Below are 20,347 nucleotides of genomic sequence, written 5' to 3'. Positions count from 1 at the left end.
GTTTGATGTGATCACCTTACAATCCTGCCCATTCGACTTTGTTCAGGCCTTGTGGCAATACTGTGATGGGCTGTAGATCCATGCAGAGGTAGACCATTCTAAATCCCTGGAGCTCTGAGCAGCAGCCCATCTGTGGGCCCAGCTTCTCAGGAACAGCCTAGGCCTCACAGAACGGCATTCAGGGGGCTTGCACGTGCTTACATCCCATCTCACCACCAGATGTCACTGTTGACCATTAATGATCAGCCCCAGGTAACTACAGATTGGTTCCAAGATCCCCAGCTGTACCAAAACCTGCAGTCTCTCACCTCAGATGGTGAATTGTTTGTCTGTAATTTATGCATTTGTCTCCACAGTCTTTGTTACCTCCAGATCATTTATAATACCTACGACCACACAAGTGTTACACAAATAGCTGTTCTATGGTACTGTTGGGAATCATGACTGGAAAACAGTAAACATGTTCAGTATTCATACAAACATCTTAATATTTCTTGACCTGTGGTTGGTTGAGTTTGTGAATGTGGAACCCACAGACATGGAATATCAACTATAACTTTATCTAGAAATAGTAGGTTTCTGGATGTAAAAACCAGACTTACTCTAATGAATTCAACAAACCTTTACTGAACACTTATATGAGCCAGGCTAATGTTAGGTGCTATGAGTGAAAACAAGACCATAATGACCTCAAACAAGCAAGGGGACCAAGGCAGGGAATTATCACACATCAACACTCCAATAACATCCAACATTAAGATATGTAACTTCAGTGAAACGATCACAAGCTAGGCTATACCCTTTACACTATTTTCTTTAATCCCAATAACCCTACACCATTGTCCCCATTTTAGATGAAGAAAACAATTTGGCTTGGAGTGGGAAAACCAGGAATTCTAGTCTCAGTCAGCAAAAAAAAAAAAAAAAAAAGCCTCAAAAGATAGAACATGGGCTAAAGAGATGGCTTAGTGGTTAAGGCCGCTTGCCTGAGAAGTCTAAGGTCCCACGTTTAATATCTCTCCATATCCCACGTAAGCCAGACATACAAAGGTAAGGATAACACAAGGTTGCACATGCCCACTAGGTGGTGCATGGATCCTGTTTGATTGCAGTGGCTGGGGCCCTGGTGCATCAATTCTAAAGGAGGGACCCAAAAAACAAGAGATGGTCTTTAATCCCAGCACTTGGGAGGCAGAGGTAGGAGGATTACTGTAAATTCAAGGCCACACTGAGACTACATAGTGAATTCCAGGTCAGCCTGGGCTAGAGCAAGACCTTAGCTCGAAAAACAAAAACAAAAAAACAAACAATAAAAGTATTTTCTGATACTCCCAGATATAGTTTTCTTTCTTCTTTCTTTCTAAAATACTTTAATTTATATATTTGCAAGGAGAGAGAATAAGCACACCAGGCCTCTGGCCACTGCAAATGAACTCCAGAGGCATATACCACTTTGTACATCTGGCTTCACATGGGTACTGGGGAATTGAACTCTGGCCATTATGTTTTGCAGGCAAGCACCTTAACTGCTGAGCCATCGCTCCAGCCCTATTTCTTTTTTTTTTTATTTCTTCAAGGTAGGGTCTTACCAGGCTAACCTGTAACTCACTCCATAGTTCAGACTTGCCTCAAACTCACCACAACCCTCTCAAATGCTAGACTTACTATGCCTGATTCCACATTTGTTTTCTATATAAAGCTTATCTTCCAGGAAGCTGCTGGGGTTGCCTATACACATCTTATGTCCATTTATTCAATGTGGAGAAAACAATTCTTAATAATACCCCTACTTTTTATTTTTTATAATATATGAGAGAGAGAATATAGACACACCAGGTCCTCTTACTATTGCAAACAAACTGCAGATGCACAAACCACGTTGTACATCTGACTTTGAGTCCTGGGGAACTGAACCCAGGCGAACAGGCTTTAACAAGCAAGTGCCTTTAACCACTGAGCCTTCTGAGCCATAGAAGTTATTGAATCTAATTTTTCATTTCAGGGATGGGAAAAGATAGAAACCTAATTTGATGTAAGTCAGTGGTAATTTAAAACCATGCACCTGCAACCTCTTGTCTAGCTTTATTAATATGCTACCTGGGGTGGAGAAATGGTTTAGCAGGGAAGGCGCTTGCCTGAGAAGCCTAAGGACCCAGGTCTGGCTCCCCAGAAGCCACATAAGGCAGATGCATGCGCACAAGGTGGCTTACACATCTGGAGTTGGATTGCAGTGGCTAGAGGCCCTGGTACGCCAGTTCTCTCCCTCTCAGAATTACCTGCTGCTGCTTCTCATTACTTTCATACAGACCAACATTTCATTTCCCAAGCATCTGTTGGCATCTGCTATGTTATTAACATACTTGAAATTTTTCTAAAGAAAATGCTTCAAAAGAGCAGACTTAATGGTTTAAAAGAAAAGACAATTCCATCTGATCTAAAACAAAAATCAAAACCACTTGATCAGTTCTTTAGGCAGTATAGTTCAATAAAATACAGGTTGTTAAGCTACACTGCCCCCAGTTCTAGTCCCAAACCTACAGCCGCCTTTAGCTGTGACCCAGGTGTCAGTTTAATAGGAAGTGAGTCCCTTCCCTCTTCCTGCTATGAGGAAGATTAGATGCCAGTATATTAAACGTTCTTAGAAGCTGGGTGTGATGACACACACCTTTATCCCAACACTGGGGAGGCAGAGGTAGGAGGATCACCATGATTTGAGTCCACCCTGAATTCAGATCCGGCTCGTTTAAGAGTGAGACTTTACCTTGAAAAACAAAAAATTCTTAGACCAGTGTGTGGCACACAATAAATAATAAATGTTAGTCATTATTTCCATTTGGTAGATATTCCTTAACCATGGTCCCTACCTGTTGCAGTCAGCTTCTTGTTGTTGGAGCAAAACACCTGACCATGCCTGGCGTGGTGGCACACACCTTTAATCCCAGCACTCAGGAAGCAGAGGTAGGAGGATCACTAGGAGTTCAAGGCCACCCTGAGACTACATAGTTAATTCCAGGCAGCTTGGGCCAGAGTGAGATCCTACCTCAAACAAACAAACAAAAAACATCTGACCAAAACCAGCTTGTGGGAGAAAAGGGTTTATTTCGGCTAATAGATTTGAGAGGAAGCTCCATGATGGCAGGGGAAAATGATGATAGGAGCAAAGGGTGAACTTTACTGGGCAACATCAGCAGGAGAGCATGCCAAACACTGGCAAGGGGAAGCTGGCTATAATACCCATAAGCCCAGCCCCAACAATATACTCCCTACAGGAGGCTTCAATTCCCAAATTGCCACCAGCTAGGGACCTAGCATTCAGAACACATAAGTTTGTGGGGGAAATCTGAATATAACCACCAAACTACCTAAGGTACAAGATAACTTTTTTTCTTGCAACCTCATATTTTTTTCTGGACTGAAATAAATACAAGACATCTGATGTGTTCACTTCCTTTAATAACATATGTCATGTCACTCTGGAATGTATGTTCACGTTAGACAAGAGAACAAGTGCACTAGAGCATTCTATAGTATATCAAAGTCTGCTTAAGGCTTCACAAGTCAGCTTGTTCAAAAACCATTAATCACGCCCACCTCTGAGTACTTTACCATTTATGGTCCTTACAGAGAAGTAGACATATTCTATATTTAAACATGTTATTTCACCTTTGCATTAGCACTTGAGGTGGCAGGGCACTTGCCTAGCATGTGAGACCCTGGGCTCAGTGCCCAGCATCCAAAAAATGAACAATAATAACAACAAAATCTCTATTTCAAGATGACCTTTAAAAATTATTTTACTAAAACAGAAGCAAAAATACCATTCTGCAGTTATAAAAGAGCTGAACCAGAATCCACAACTAAGTCATTCTCAGGTATATAAGTGTGATTCTAAAATAAACACTGCTTCTATGCAGCTGTATTCCAGGTTTGGTTTAAGCACATGTACTCTCTCTCTCATGGAAAACTGTACATTAGTTATATTTCATGCATTTTCTCGAGTTTTTCAGAAGCCAGTAAATCTCAGGCTGAAGTTCTCAAATCAGTTCACAGACAGGAGAAAAGGTTAAATTAACATTACGGGCAAATAGGAATCCTACCTCATTTCTTCCAAAGCATGGAGTATCATGCAGCAAACTGGGGTTACTTCAGGACTGGCTTGTTGTTTTTGTTAAACTAATCTCATCAGAACGATTTAGGGAGGAGGACATCCTAACATAATCAAGTGTATTCAGTGACAAGTTTCTTCACTGGTAACTTGACTCCTGAGTGACCTCCTTAGTGAACTAGTCACTAATAATTTGGTCACTAGGTAAATCAAACCAGCAAGAAAAGAAGCCATTATTCAAATTGTGTTATCGTCTGAACCCAGTCACTCTTTATTTCTGACATAAACGTATAACCTCAATATGAGATGTCTATAGAGCAAGCACTTCCAAGCAGACAAGGCAGCAGCTCTTCTAAGGCTTGGGTTTGGCCCAATATTCCTTATACATAGAGTAGCCCATACCTAGAGAAAAAGAAAACCAGTTAGCCTTGACAGCTTGCTTCAGTATCAGTAAAAGACAAAACAGTCCATAAAACAGTGACAAGCAGCACAGTGGTCACACACCTATTCATTCAGGAACAAGTCCACCAGCTCCAGACCAGTACAACTAGTTTACAATGTCACAGCATTTGTCTTAATGAACAACCAGCATTTACTTGTAACTCTGAAGTCATTCTGGGGGCTGCAGAGATGGCTAAGTGGTTAAGGTGCTTGCCCAAAAGGCCTAAGGATCCCAGTACCCATGTAAAGCCAGATGCACAAAGTGATATATGTATCTGGAGTCTGCTGCAGTGCCTAGAGGCCCTGGTGTGCTCATTCTTTCTCTTATCTGCCTCTTTCCCTTTCACTCCCTCTCAAATAAATTATTAAAAAAGACTCTCAAAGCCATACATGATGGTGCACACCTTTAATCCCAGCACTCAGGAGGCAGAGGTAGGAGGATCACCATGAGTTCAAGGCCACCCTGGATAAAACCACCACCACCACCACCACCAACAAAAGGTTTTGAATGTGGCTAGTACATGACTTTATTGCCATCATCATTTATGGTTATCTGGTATTATATAGTGAGAGTGATTTTTTTTTTTTCCCTTGAGGTAGGGTCTCACTCTAGCTCAGGTTGACCTGGAATTCACTCTGTAGTAGTCTCAGGGTGGCCTCGAACTCATGGCAATCCTCCTACCTCTGCCTCCTGAGTGCTGGGATTAAAGGTGTGCACCACCAAAACTGGCTTCAAAACCCTTTTTCTACCTTCACAAACTCCAAGATGGCAACTGTGGTACTTTAAAATAGATGGCCCCCCCAATATATTCACTGTTTTATTAGTTTGCAATTTGCTTCAGTAGCCACCTGGCTAGAGGCATTATCACTGGGCGGATCTTAAGGTGTGGTGGTGGGTTGGAGATTTCAATCTAAAGATATGCAAAGTGTGCCTAGTTCTATCTGGATTAATGTGCTGTGTTGTGTGGCTTTTGGCTTGTGCTTCTCTCTCTCCTTGGATCTGTGAAAGCAGGACAGCTTCTTCTGCCATTATGGAACTTCCCCTGGATCTGTAAGCTTCAATAACTCCGTAACTGTGCCTGGTCTGGAAGTTCATCTCAGCGAACCTGAAGCTGTCTGCTACAGAAGTTGGTACCAGCAGTGGAATGTGATGAACCTGACCATGCGGATTTTGGTCTTTTGGAACTTTTGTTTTGGGGCAATGGACATGAACTTGGTGCTTGCAACTGAAGATACCTTCTGGAGCGGTAAGCCAAGTATTATGGGCTATTCTTGTGAGAGTTTGAAAATACTACATACAGAGAGTACTGAACTTCGAGGCTTGGCTTTATAAAGTTTATACGGGGAAGAAAAGACGAGAGAGGATTTTGTTGGAACTGGGCTACTGACATAAGGGCTGGCTGCATCCTGCTGCCCAGGCCCAGAGAGTTTAATCAAGGTTAAATTTGTAATGGACTGATGTGCCTGGGTAAAGATAATTGGACTGAAAGATTTAAGTTTTTTTTTTTACTTTTTTTATTATTTTTTTTATTTGAGAGCGACAGACAGAGAGAGAAAGACAGATAGAGGGAGAGAGAGAGAATGGGCACGCCAGGGCTTTCAGCCTCTGCAAACGAACTCCAGACGCGTGCACCCCCTTGTGCATCTGGCTAACGTGGGACCTGGGGAACCGAGCCTCGAACCGGGGTCCTTAGGCTTCACAGGCAAGCGCTTAACCGCTAGGCCATCTCTCCAGCCCAGATTTAAGTTTTTTAAGTTGGAAAGCCTCAAACAAGTTAAAATTACTGAGACTGGTCTTAGGTTACTGAACCTATTATCAAACACATTAGCAATCTTAGGGAAGATGGCCCAACTACTTTACATTAAAACAATGGAAAGGATGCTTGAGGAAAGAAGCATAGAAATGCAAACTATTTTGGAAAGAGTTAAATGGAAAAGGAACCTGCTTTTCAAGGTTATGATTTACTTAGTCCCCGAGTTAAGAATATGGCCGTGAAGCCGGGTGTGGTGGCGCACGCCTTTAATCCCAGCACTCGGGAAGCAGAGGTAGGAGGATCGCCATGAGTTCAAGGCCACCCTGAGACTACAGAGTTAATTCCAGGTCAGCCTGGACCAGAGTGAGACCCTACCTCGAAAAATCAAAAAAAAAAAAAAAAAAAAGAATATGGCCGTGTCTTGCACATCTGGTATTGGTTTTGGAAGCATGAAAAATGCAAGCAGTGGTTGGTTCTAAGAGCTGATGCTGAGATGCGGCATGAGTCAGGGTCTGATGCCCTGGTAGGCTGAAAGAGCCTTTGGAGGATGGACCATGGTTTGCATGAAGACGTTTTGGATATATAAGGACTATTCAGGACTACCACAGAGTACACTGTTGGCCTAGGATGGAAGTGTTCCCTGGCTACTCTGCCCAGCTGGAGGGGTGGAATTGGAAAATCTGGAGACTGTCAGTCTCTGGTTAAACTGAACTTGAACTGCAGAAGTTTGATATCCGTTTGATGATGGTTGAGTTTCAGTCTCTCCTTGCTATGTGTTATACCAGTTGAAAAAGCTTACTCTGTGCCTTTATATGTTGGACGTATTTAACTTGTTTGATTATACAGGACTATCTTCAATTGGTCAAGACTGTGGGGGCCTCTGAAATTGGACTGAGTACAATTTACAATGTGTGATGGTTATGAATCTACTGGGGTGCCAAGGGCAGAATGTGGTAGTTGAATAGATGGTACCCATTATACTCACTGTTTTATTAGTTTGTAGTTTGCATCTGCAGCCACCTGGCTGGAGGCAGTGTCCTGGGCGGATCTTAAGATGTGGTGGTGGGTTTCAGATTTCAATCTTAAGATAGGAAAAGTGTGCTGTGCTGTGCAGCTTTTGGCTTGAGCTTCTCTCTCTCTGTTTGGATCTGTGAAAGCAGGCCAACTTCTTCTGCCCTTATGGGACTTCCCCTGGATCTGGAAGCTTCAATAAATCCCTTCCTACATAACTGCTTGGTCTGGAAGTTCATCTCAGAGAACATAAAGCTGTCTGCTACACCTCATTAGTGGGATTTCTTTTTTCATTTATTTAGAAGTATCCAAGGCAGCAGAACCATGTTATTATTTTATGAATTATTGGGTTTTTTTTTCTTCCCTTTTTGTCTTTTGTGGTAGGGTCTCACTCTAGCCCAGGCTGACCTGGATTCACTATGTGCTATCAGGGTGACCTCAAACTCATGGCAATTCTCTTACCTCTGCCTCCCAGGTGCTGGGATTAAAGGCATGTGCCACCATACCTGGTTTTATCTTTATTAATTAATCTTTCACACGAAAACAAGTGGTATTATTCAAATTGCATACAGGTCAACAAAAAGCACTCTACTTAATTTGTAACAAAAAACACCAATGGGGAGCCCAAAATTTCTTTTTTGAAATTTTCTTGTTGGAACCTACCAAGAGTCATTGCTCCTACAACAAAGCCTTGGGCTGCTACTCGCATGTGGATCAGGTGAAGGGACATTTTTGTATTTCCCCGGCTCTTCAATTTATATAATCCATATGCAACAATTGCTGCAAAACCTGCCATTCCTATAAAACAAATTGTCACAAATATGTTAAATGACCAGGAGAAGGGGGCCACAATGACTTTACCAAAAATCAGTGTGCTTCCCAGTATTTTTAAAGATATTTTATTAAATAATAAAATCTAGAATGGTTCCTTGAAAATGACTGGGCATAAAACAGAAAACATTAAAAAAGTTAATCTAGAATTAAGATGACTATAACAAAACTATGAGCCAAGTTTTGAGTTAATGAGTTTATATTCATTTTACTACTTAATGTAAAACCAACCCTTAACTAATGTGAGACTAACTACAAATAGCACAGGACTAGCTGAAGAACTTCCAAACCACTAGAAAGAAAAGGGGAAGCAACAAAGTACAACAAGCAGAAGACATAACGTGGACAGCAGAAATAAGACTAACAGAGCTCACTACAGGAAATATGAGTACAGCTTAGTTTCTTCCACCAGGTTTTCATAAAAAGTCTTAAAATATGCTTTATACAGTACTTAAAACTAAAATGACACTAAAAATTTAAGGATGGGAAAAAGACAAGGCAAAACCAAAAAGTAGCAAGAGTGGCAATACTAACTGGTATCAAAGCACATTTAGAACCGGGCGTGGTGGCTCACGCCTTTAATCCCAGCACTTGGGAGGCAGAGGTAGGAAGATCACCATGAGTTCGAGGCCATCCTGAGACTACATAGTGAATTCCAGGTCAGCCTAAGCTACAGTGAGACCCTACCTCAAAAAAAACCAATAAACAAAAACAAAAACAAAAAGCAAAACAGCACATTTAGGTGTGGCTGGTGGTGCATGCCAGTAAGCTCAGCATTGAAGAGGTGGAGATATAATGATTTGGCCATTCTTGGTTTCACAGGAAGTTTGAAACCAGCCTGGACTCCACAAGACCATGTGTCAGAAAAACAAACCCAGCTATGTATGTATGTATGTATGTATGTATGTATGTATGTATGTATCTATCTATCTATCTATCTATTGAGATCAAACATGCATACATCTTAAAATAATAAAAAGGACACAGCATAAAAAGTTCTAAACTGTATCAGTATAGCAATTAAATACAAAATGAAGTAAGAACTATCATCAGGGCTGGAGAGATAGATGTCTTAGCGGTTAAAGCATTTGTGTGCAAAACCAAAGGACCTTGGTTTGATTCCTCAGGACCCATGTAAGCCAGATGCACAAGGTGGTACATGCATCTGGAGTTCATTTGCAGTGGCTGGAAGCCCTGGTGTGCCCATTCTTTCTTTATCTCTGCCTTTTTCTCTCTCACTCTCTCAAATAAATAAATAAAGTAATCTAAAAAAAAGCTCTGACCAAATACAACCATGTTTTAGGCCACCAAAAAATTTTTGATTTGAGTCTAGAGAGACAGATGGCTTAACGATCAAGGCACTTGCCTACAAAGCCAAAGGACCAAAGTTTGATTACCCAAGACCCATGTAAGCCAGCTGCACAAGGTGGCACATGCTCCATCTGGAGTCCATTTGCCCTGGCACAGCCATTCTTTTAAAAAAAAAAAAAAAATTAGCAGGGTGTGGTGGTGCATGCCTTTAATCTCAGCACTTGGGAGGCAGAGGTAGGAGGATCGCCGTGAGTTCAAGGCCACCCTGAGACTCCATAGTGAATAGGTCAACCTGGGCTAGAGTGAGTGCCCTACCTCGAAAAACAACAACAAAAAACCAAAAAAAAATTTTTTTAATAAAAAATAATTTAAAAAAATTCTGAACTTCAGAACGGCCAAATTCTTAAGAGTATATACCATAAAACCAAAAACCTAACAGTCAAATTATAAAATAGCCACACATATCCTCTCTAACTATTGAGAAGCTAAGCATTTCCAATTGGGTTTGGATGTTAAAATAAAAACAGAGAGATTAGGAAACAGAAGAAAATAAAACCCGATGATTATCCTAGAATCAACACTTGTCAAACCCCTAGAAAGTAAATGAGAAACAGAAGACAAAGATTTGACAAGAGTGGAAATAAGGAATATGACACATCTGTGAATATCCATTCATATGGCTATTGTTCTGAAATAGAATTTTGTAGTTTTAATTCTCTAGGTCTCCTTCAGATAGTCCTAGTTGTTTTTCCCAATGTTTTCTGATGTATTCATGAAAGGACCTTTTCTCTTACTGGTTCTACTTCTCATTTGATTTCTCTAGATTTCCTGTGCAAAAATTTATAATAACCTGTACACTAAAGAGGCTTCTTCCTGAAGTACGTGCATAAAGCTTCTTTCATGACTTATGCAAATGGTTATGATTTCCAAGCAACATCAGCAGATCTCATATGCATCCCTCATGTCTTACTCCCAACTTTTTTATGGGGAGGGAGAGGGAGAGAGAGGGAGAATATTGACACAGCAGGGCCTCCAGCCATTGCAATTGAACTCCAGATGCATGTACCACCTTGTGCGTCTGGCTTTTGGGGGACGTGGAGAGTTGAACATGGGTCCTTAGGCTTTGCAGGCAAGTGCCTTAACCACTAAGCCAACTTTCCAGCCCTTACTCCCAAGTTTAGAAGAAAAATTGTTAGGGCTGGAGAGATGGCTTAACCAGATGCACAAAGGCAAGGCAAGCACAAGGTGGCACATGCCTACTAGGTGGTGCAAGTGTCTGGAGTTCGACTGTAGTGGCGGAGACCCTGGCACATTTCTCTCTCTCACTGTAAAAAAAAAAATACCTCTAGTGCTTCAATACTAAATATAATCTCTACCTGCTTTCAATGAATAAAGGATTCTAATTTGCTAAGTTAGAAATTTCTATTGAGGTGATCAGACAGTTTACATGTGTTGCAAAACCTCCATGGACATTACATGCCCATGTGATTAAATGTGTCCTTATGAAACTCCACTAGAAGGGACACAGATAAGCATGTGGTTGGTTTCTCCTGAACTCATTTCTTGTTTCTGTAGACTTTGTCCTACATTACTTTACTTCAAAAGACCACAGCTACCACTGTGAAGCTCTTTTTCTAAGGGTTGTGAGTCTTAGCAAATTGACAAGCAGAAGGTGGTCTTAAGATCTCCTACCACAATGTTGTTCACTGAAAATAAGTCAATAATACAAGGAGTCTGACTACACATGGATGGGATTCATATCATACCAATGCTTGCACATTTAAACAAAATAAGAAAAAAATTGAAAATACGTAATTTCAGGACATGTAAGTTTACCATGCTACTATTGTCTCAAGTTCATAGTGGGCAGATTATTAGAATGTCAATCAACTTACCAATAGGAACAAATGGAGTCTCTTTAGCTTTTCGGATAAATTTAGATCCCTGGCCTTCATCATATGAAGAAAGGGAAATATCTGGATTGGTTGACATCGTGACTGCTTGAAGAATTTTCCTGAAAGAGAATTTTTAAGTTCTCTAATTAAAACCACCTAGAATATTATTAAATACTGTAATGAACTTCTAATATTCCTAGTTTCTATGAAGCCTACTATATTAGCCATGAACTTGAAACAATATTTTTAGAAGTTTATTTTTAAATCTATAGTCACCATTGAAGTGAACTCACATCATTTTGCTTTTTCCTCTCAATTCCTTAACATTATATTGTCAAAATTATCAAAAATTTTAAATAACTTGAAATTGCCTTTTATCAATTACAATAGCAGTTATTAATTCTGTGGCATTCTTTATCCTTAATCAACTGCAACCTGAAGATTTTCAGTTAATTCAGACTGATCATGCTTATTGCCTCTTCAGTATTATATTGGAAATCTTAGTAAATAGTTGTGTGGAGTGTGTATGCATGCATGCATGCATGCATGTGCACATAGAGGACAGAGGCTGATATTAAGTGTCTTTCTCAATTGTCTTTATTTTACCAAGGCAGGATCTTTCTTTTCCTTGAGCTCAGAGCTTGCTGATTCAGCCAGTCGAGCTAACCAGCTTGCCCAGGGGATTCTGACTCCACCTCCCATGTCCACCTAGCATTTACTTGGGTGTGGGGATCTGAATTCCAGTCCTCACGTCAGAGGCAAGCACCTTATCAACTCAAGTACTTGATCAACTGAACATCTCCCCAGACCCCTACGCACTTTCAAGTATAGTTAGGAGCGGTGTTTGTTACTTTCAGCTACTAATTCCCCAAGCGACCTGGCTTCAGTCTTACCTATGAATAGTTTCCAGTCCATTACATTTATCTCATTAACGGCTGTTGTCTTTTGGGAAAAGGTAATAGTTATGAACTCCAGACACATGTGCCACCTTGTGTGTCTGGCTTACATGGGTTCTGGGTCCTTTAGTTTTGCTGGCAAGCTCCTTATCCACTAAGCCATCTCCCCAGTTCTCCTTTTAAATTTACTTTATGCACACCGGGACAAAGTAGAGGCTTTGTTTTTTTTATTCATCTGAGGATATCATTTTTAACACTGCTGTCATATGAAACAGATACTTGCAAAGCCTTTCTTATGATTTATTTATTTGGGGAAGGGAAGGAGGGCAGGGTTTTCTTAATGAATATCATTTAGGCTGTCAGCTCTGCCTTCCTTTAGCCACCTTCCTTACACTCCTCAAAATTCTCTACCTTCTTTTTACATTATTCCTTTAACTGGTACTCCCAGATGGCAGATACAAGCTCTATCAGAACAGGGAATATGGGGAAAGTTCATTTCTGTTATCATAGGGAACTATGTATACTTTACCACTGAATAGTTTGAAAGTGCTTATAAATTTTATCCACAGACAGTAAGGGAGGCAAATATGCAGTGCATGTGTGTCTGACATCCACCAGCATGTATGGAGCCTTGCTGCCACTTCCGGACCCTTCTTGTCTTTCCTCAGCAGGACAAGCCCTGAGGTCAACAGCTTCCTGTTCAACAGGCATACATGGCAGGTGTATTAGTCAGGATTCTCAAAGAAAATGCAAGTTTGGGGCTGGAGAGATAGCTGTTAAGGCACTTGCCTGCAAAGCCAAAGGACCCAGGTTCAATTCCCCAGGACCCATGCAAGCCAGATGCATAAGGGGACACACGCATCTGGAATTCATTTGCAGTGACTAGAGGCCCTGGTGTGCCCATTTTCTCTCTCTCTGCCTATTTTTCTCTCTCTCTCAAATAAATAAATAAAAATAAAATATTGAAAAAAGAAAATGCAAGTTTGATGGGAGATGTTTAAACTGAAAAGTGAACTCATTCTCCAAGCCCTATCAACACTGAGAAGAGTCAATTCTGTCATCTAGCAGAGAAGGAAACCTTAGGAAAAATTCAGATTAGAATTACATCTTTTCTTTTTTTGTACTTTTACTTTCTATTCAATAAACATTGAGCCTTTTAATATACAAGTTTCAATAAGCTCAAGGTTCATTCAGGATGCTTGCTATATTTGCAGAGATAAAACAGATCCAAGACGCCAGGTGTGGTGGCATATGGTTGTAATGCCAACACTGAGGAAATTGAGGGAGACAGAAAGAAGTGAATTTTGAATTGCAGACCAGCCTGGTGTACATAGGGAGATCCTTTCTCAAAGAACAATAAAATAAGCAAAATTCCACAAACAAAATACTGACATAACTAGTGATTCAATAACTACATTTTTAAAAAAGATGAGACGATTGAATATGACTAAGCAATTGCCAATAACATAACACACACAACTGGAAATGAACTAGAGAGATCTTAGCTATAGGTGGTTAGAGCTGTTTTACAGAAAGACTTGATCCAAAGAACTATATAAGTGGACTACAAGAAAGGATGAGATCTGCATTAATTTTAGGCTGGTGTTTCTTAGCTATCTTCATACCTAATCACAAACCTCTCAAAAACAGGGCTGTTGATCACAAGCCCCCCCCCCACCCCCTTGACTCTTTCCCCAGCTCTACACTCTAGCCAGTCGCTGCCTGTTCTCTACACTCCAAACCCTTGAACAAATGGATTCCTCTGTCCATGGCAGTTTTCCTCCCTTTGGCCTCTTTCCATCTCCTTCACCATCTTTCCCAGGTAACTCCTGTTTTGTCGGTTCCCATCTTCATTGCCATCCTCTGGGACGCCTTACTGGATTTCCTAAGTTTATGACAAGGACTCTGGTTATGCACTCCTACAGGACCCCATGCCTCTTTGCAATAACTCCTGTTTGTTTTTTTGAAGCCAGGGTCCTATACCTGCCCTTATCTCTATGGCTGTATACAATTAATACAAGATGTCTGTTAAGTAAACTCAGTTATGTTCTTCAGCATTAAAATTATTTTCAGATAATTTATAGTAAAAAATTATATACACTTGGAATTTAATCAGTACGAATACATCAAGCTGTATATATCTAAATGCCAATTTCTTCTTTTTTTTTCTCAAGGTAGTGTCTTACTCTAGCCCAGGCTGAACTGGAATTCACTATGTAGTGTCAGGGTGGTCTTGAACTCACAGTAATCCTCCTACCTCTGCCTCCCAAGTGCTGGGATTAAAGGCATGTACCACCTTGTCTGGCTCTTATTTGTATTTTTAAAAGAATGTTCATTTTCTGAGGCAGGGTCTCCCTTTAGCCCAAGCTAACCTGAAACTCACTAGCCCTGGGCCGGCCTCAGGATAGTGGTGACTCTTCTACCTCAGTCTCTCAAGGGCTGGAGTTTAAGTTGTGTGGCCACGCCAAGCACTCAGTTCCTATTCATATGTTGTATCTATGTAATAAAAGATAACCTGAGTAGGTCTTGGTTCCTTGTAGACACAGGTGAAAAAATTATTAGACTACAGTCTACTTCTAAAAAAGTCCCTTTGAGTGACAAGTGTTTGCTGCTCAAGTGTGAGTACCCAAGTTTGGATCCCCAGAACCCTCATAAAAGCCATGAACTATAGCAGGCTTCTGTCTATGGCGAGATGGGAGGTAGAGACAGAAGACTTTTCCAGAAGCTTGCAGACCAGCTAACCTGGCAAATGGAGCAGTCAACAAAAGACTGTTCTCGAGGCGGAAGGCAAGTATTGAAAAAGTTGTCCTCTGACCTCTGCGTGCAAATTGTAGCACACATGCCTGCATTCATATACATGAAAACACATACACACTAGCTTGCAGCGATGCTCTACAATTAAAGGCACTTGGTTAGAAAGCCTACTGGTCCAGGTTTGATTCCCTACTATCCACATAAAGCCAGATGCACAAAGTAGCACATGCATCATCTGGAGTTTGCAGCAGCAAGAGGCCCTGGCTCACCCGTGTGTACACACACACACACACATACACACACACACACACACACACACACACACACTCTCTCTCTTTCTTGCTCTCTGCTTGCATCTAGATAAAATATTAACACACACACACACACAACACTCCCCCAAATATCCTGTTTTAATAACTACTGAACTCAAACATCATTTTAGAACTGTCTCTAAAAGCAAGTAAGTTGGACTGGAGGGATGCTCATTGATAAAGCATTTGCCTAGCTTGCACAAGGCCATTTAAAAAAAGAAAAAGAAGAAAGTTATCTTTTCAACCAAAAAAATAAGGCTCAGCAGGTCCACAAAGCAAAAGGTTTCTTCTTTCAGGAATCAGAACTCAGAAAAGCAGGAAGACTGAGTAGCAAGGTTCTGTGAGCAAGTCTCTTTACTATATATTAAAGAAAAGAAAAAAAAAATCACTTGCTCCCATTTCTGACCTATGACACAGATTCTGAGGCTAGTATAGGCATGACATCTGACCTCTTACTCAGAAAGCAGCCTCTGTAGTCAAGTATCAGGGTGTAGAGAACCATGAAGTCATTATTATTTGCTTTTAGAGAACTAATGATAGCCAGAATGGAGGTGCATGCCTATAATCCCAGCTCTAGAAAGGTGGAGGCAGAAGCACAGTGAATTCAAGGCCAGCGTAGGGTATATAGCAACACCCTGTCTCAAACAAAAATAATGAAAAAATTATAAAAGGTAAACCATTCAGGCATGAACGGGCAGATATCTGGCAGGGAGCTGGAGATGAGTCTGGAGCTCAAGACATTCTGTGCTAATGGAGATAGAATTACATGACCTGGTCAACAGAGGCATTTACTCCAATGCATTAAGACTCATTTGTGGGGATGGGGAGATGGCTCACTAGTCAAAGGCACTTGCTTGCAAAGCCAGCCACCCATGTAAAACCAGATAAATGTACATTCATTTGTAGTAGAGACCCTGGCACACACATGCCCATAAATCCGTGCAGAAATAAAAAAAAATTAAGATTAATTTGCACATTCCATATGCACTTGTCTATTTGGGGAAATACAAAGAAAAGATGACCTAGAGAGAGCTGAGTGTGGCAGCACTGCCTGTAACCTCAGCATTGGAGAGGGTAAGGCGGGAGATCTTGAGTCTGAGCCTAGTCTGTGCTATATAGGAAGACCCTGCCTGGAAAAAAAAAAAAACAAAACACCAGGTAAAGTATGCGTATCTGAAATTCAACACATATCTGAGTTGTTAAACTAATTTCATATTACACCACTATATCATCTTAGAAGTGGTGTAACTTTAATGTCGTATAAATCTAAAACATTTTGTGAATTAGAAATTTTGACAATTATCTTTATCACTTAAGATGTTTCCCAAGATATTGAAATATAGCTACTTGAATTGAAAAGGGTACTGAAATTCAAGGTCAATAATCTCTTCTTAATTTGAGAGTAAGAAATGAACCAGATGATGATCAATATCCTCACTTTTACAAATGGAGAAGTGAGTTGCATCTCTTTGGCATAGCAAGATTGGAATCTAGCTCTCCCAATACACATTCCAAAGGGGTTTTTTTTGTTGTTGTTGTTGGATTGACAATATAGTACCAAATACACTTTTAGGACTGGTACAAATTAACTTTGAACATACAAAGACTTATTCCTGCTGGGTGTGGTGGTGCACACCTTTAATCCCAGCACTCAGGAGGCAGAGGTCGGAGGATTGCTGTGAGTTCAATCAAGGTCAGTGTGAGACTATATAGTGAATTCCAAGTCAGCCTGGGCTAGAGTGAGACCATACCTCAAAAAACAAAAATATCAACAACATATATTCCTTAACAGATGCCAACATTCTCTCTGAACTGTTTACAAAAAAGAGGGGTAAGTTATGCCAAAAGTTGAATGGAATCTTCTTTCCCCAGTAACTGAAATCATCTACTAATTTCAATTTGAAAGTTTTTTTTTCCCCCACTGCTAGATTTTTCCTTTGTTATTTCATCCACTCGGTGATCGACCCAGACCTGTTGGAAAGTTGAACAGATTAAAAAAGGGGGGGGGAGGTGTAGGGAGTGGAGATAGCATAGCGGTTAAGGCACTTGCCTGCGAAACCTAAGGACCCAGGATCAATTCTCCAGTACCCACGTAAGCCAGATGCACAAGGTGGCACATGAGTCTGGAATTTGTTTGTAGTGGTTAGAGTCCCTGGAGCGCCTGTTCTCTCTACCACTCTCTCAAATAAGTAAATAAATAAGAGACTATTTGGGTCACCGGAACTACTATCTAGAATAATGATTTCAAAATTTGATTTTTGCACCTGTGCAAAATGGCTGCCAAAGCTTCAGCCTGGAGATTCTGATCTGGATGATGGTGGGTGGGGGGACAGGACCCAAGGAATCGGTAATTTGGACAAGTTCCTTCAACTAATCCTGGTGCACAGGTCAGTAACGAGCAGCACACGCAACCACTGGGACCTCCTGGCACACTGTAGCATCCCGAGGCGCTCGGAGCGAGCCTCGGTTACTACTGGGAAGCAAAGGGGAGGATGGACGACGCCGCCGATCCACCTCGCCGCCGCCCGGCGGCCGCGATCTCTAACAAGCAGTTTGACTTTGACGGGAGAACGTGACGTTCCGCCGCAGACACCGGGCCTTCCTCCCGCACCCGGGCCGCTCGGGACCACCGCGAACCCCGATGACGCTGGGGGGAACGTGGGGTCCGGAAGGCCGCGGGTTCTTGCCCTCCCGCGCGGCCTTCGGTGACCTTGCGGACACCTCCAGGCCAGCTCGCTCTCCCTCCCGCCGCCGCGCCCCGTCGACCACAGGCTAGTCCTCCGCTTCCAGTCCCCCCGGCCCTTCCGGGATGCCGGCGCTTGCCCGCCCGCCCGCGAGCGAGGCACAGCCCCGCGCAGCGACCCGCACCAGCGCCCCTCACCTACCGCGTCCACGATCCCTCCACCAAACCGCGGGCTCCGGCCTCCGGCTCGCGTGCCTGACCCGGCAAGCTCGGCTGCGCCACGCCCACCGCCAGGCCTCGGCCAATCAGAAGCCGGAGGCCGGCGCGCCGGGATCCCGTGCGGCCGTGCGCTACGTGCGAGTCGGCGACGCGCAAGGGAGACGTGGAGCGAGGCTCTGATTGGCCGGCGCGCTGGCGCGGGGACGGGCAGGCGCCGCGCCCCGGCTGGCGCGTCTGGAGCGTGTCAGACGTGAGGAGGAGGCTGCTGGGGTCAGCGCAGGTCGCGTGACTGCTGCTGGAGCGCGTCCTGCAAAATCTCGTCTGACTTTAGACCTTCTCCCCCCAGGCTCGTGAATGCCTCATTCCGAGCCCCTGTCCTGCGACACCTCACATGTCCTCCGACCTTCTGCCACCCAGAACACATCTAAATTGTGTGTGTGTTCTCCCCAGGAAGTCCAAAATATAACTATTCATTTATTTATGTTTATATGAGAGAGAGAAAGAGGCAGATAGAATGGGCATGTCAGGGCCTGTAGTCACTCTAAACGAACTCCAAACACATGTGCTTCCTTGTGCATCTGGCTTATGTGGGTCCTGGGGAATCAAACCTGGGTCCTTAGGCTTCTCAGGCAAGCACCTTAACCTCTAAGCCATCTCTCCAGGATATATCTAAACACACACACACACACACACACACACACACACACACACACACTCCCTCCCTCCCTCCCTCCCTCTCTCTCTCTCTCTCTCTCCTCCTTTCTCTCTTTCTCTATGTGTGTTTTTCTCCCCAGGTAGTCACACCCAGCAGCCAATAAGTCTTGGACTACACATAACCCTTCACACATGGTTGTAGCACTGCTGAGAAAGGGGTCAATGCAAGCAGCCACAGGATTCAGAGGGACTTTACTGAAGTCAAAGGCAGAAAGCTGGTGTCGACCCAATGTCCCAGCAGGTGGTTAGCTATCAGGGAACCCAGTCTGTTCACCTCAGCTGGGGCACCAGGGGAAGAGCAAAGAAAGGAGTCCACCCAAATCAATGAATTTATTGGGGTCACTTACAGGAGCATGGTGACTCAACGGCAGCTGCATCTCTGGAAAGCCCACCCCCCGGGTCAGGAAAGCTGCCTGCCTGGAGCTGTGGGCTCAACTTGCAGGTAGCTTCCACTGAAGAGGCCCCTCTCCCCCCAGTTGTACTGCTCTATAAACTCCAGTAATGCGAAGCTTGAACTTTGAGTTTCACGGGTCTCAGTAAGTTTCCATAGTTTCCTGAACCTTATGAGCCTCCCAGCTCCTCTGTGAGGGAGTGCTTCAGTTAAATAATTATACAACAAAATGCCTTGGCTATAGATTTTGAAAATTACTTAAGACAAACACATGTAGGAAACATTTCATGCTCAGACACATTTAAAAATGTTTTTATGCAAGGAGAAAGTGGGAGAGGCTGGGCATGCCAGGGCCTCTTGCCAGCATAAAAGAACTTGAGAAGCATGCAGCATTTTGTGCGTCTGGCTTTACATGGGAACTGGGAATTGAACCCAGGCCTTTAGGTTTTGCAAGCAAGCACCTTTAACTGTTGGGCCATCTCTCCAGCTTCTGTAGAACACTTTTTTGTGTGTGACAAGCTCTTACTCTAGCCCAGGCTGACCCGGAACTCACTCTGTAGTCCCAGGCTGGCCTAGAACTCACAGCAGTCCTTCTATTGCTGCTTCCCAAGTGCTGAGATTAAAACTGTGCACCACCATGTCTGGCTTCATTTCTCTCTCTCTCCTTTTCTTTCTTTCCTTCCTTCTTTTTTTCTTTCTTTCTTTTTTTTTTTTTTTTTTTTTGGTAGTGTCTCGGGCTGACCTGACCTGGAATTCACTGTGTAGTCTCAGGCTGGCCTTGAACTCACAGCGATCCTTCTACTTTACATCCCGAGTGCTCAGATCAAAGGCATGTACTACCATGCCCGGCTTGACTCCATTTCTTTTAAAAATATTTTTATTTGTTTATTTTAGAGAGACAGAGACATAGGTGCATCAAGGTGTCTTGGCACTGCAAACATGCCAGACACATGTGTCACTTGTGCATCTGGCTCTATGTGGGTACGGGGGAATTGAACCCAAGCCAGCAGGCTTGGCAGGCAAGCACCACC

General features: G+C 42.7%; 1 protein-coding gene across 2 annotated transcripts; it reads right to left on the bottom strand.

Moving 5' to 3' along the window:
• Positions 1–3,436: 3,436 nt before the first annotated feature.
• Positions 3,437–19,291, bottom strand: Higd1a (HIG1 hypoxia inducible domain family member 1A). 2 transcript variants are annotated; one of them, XM_045136611.1, is made up of 4 exons: positions 19,273–19,291; positions 11,349–11,467; positions 7,975–8,109; positions 3,437–4,507 (listed from the first exon to the last, which is right to left on the bottom strand). In XM_045136611.1, the coding sequence occupies exons 1-4, from the start codon at positions 19,278–19,280 to the stop codon at positions 4,458–4,460; spliced, it is 312 nt and encodes a 103-aa protein (XP_044992546.1). In that variant the 5' UTR covers positions 19,281–19,291; the 3' UTR covers positions 3,437–4,457. The 2 variants fall into 2 exon arrangements, with proteins under 2 accessions (XP_044992546.1, XP_004662179.1); XM_004662122.3 differs by lacking the exon at positions 19,273–19,291 and adding an exon at positions 18,195–18,275.
• Between the last annotated feature and the right edge of the window lie 1,056 nt (positions 19,292–20,347).

This window comes from Jaculus jaculus, chromosome 17, assembly GCF_020740685.1.
Source record: "Jaculus jaculus isolate mJacJac1 chromosome 17, mJacJac1.mat.Y.cur, whole genome shotgun sequence".
NCBI lineage: Eukaryota > Metazoa > Chordata > Mammalia > Rodentia > Dipodidae > Jaculus > Jaculus jaculus.
Note: the sequence above shows the minus strand (reverse complement) of the source record. Positions and strands in the feature narration are given on the sequence as shown.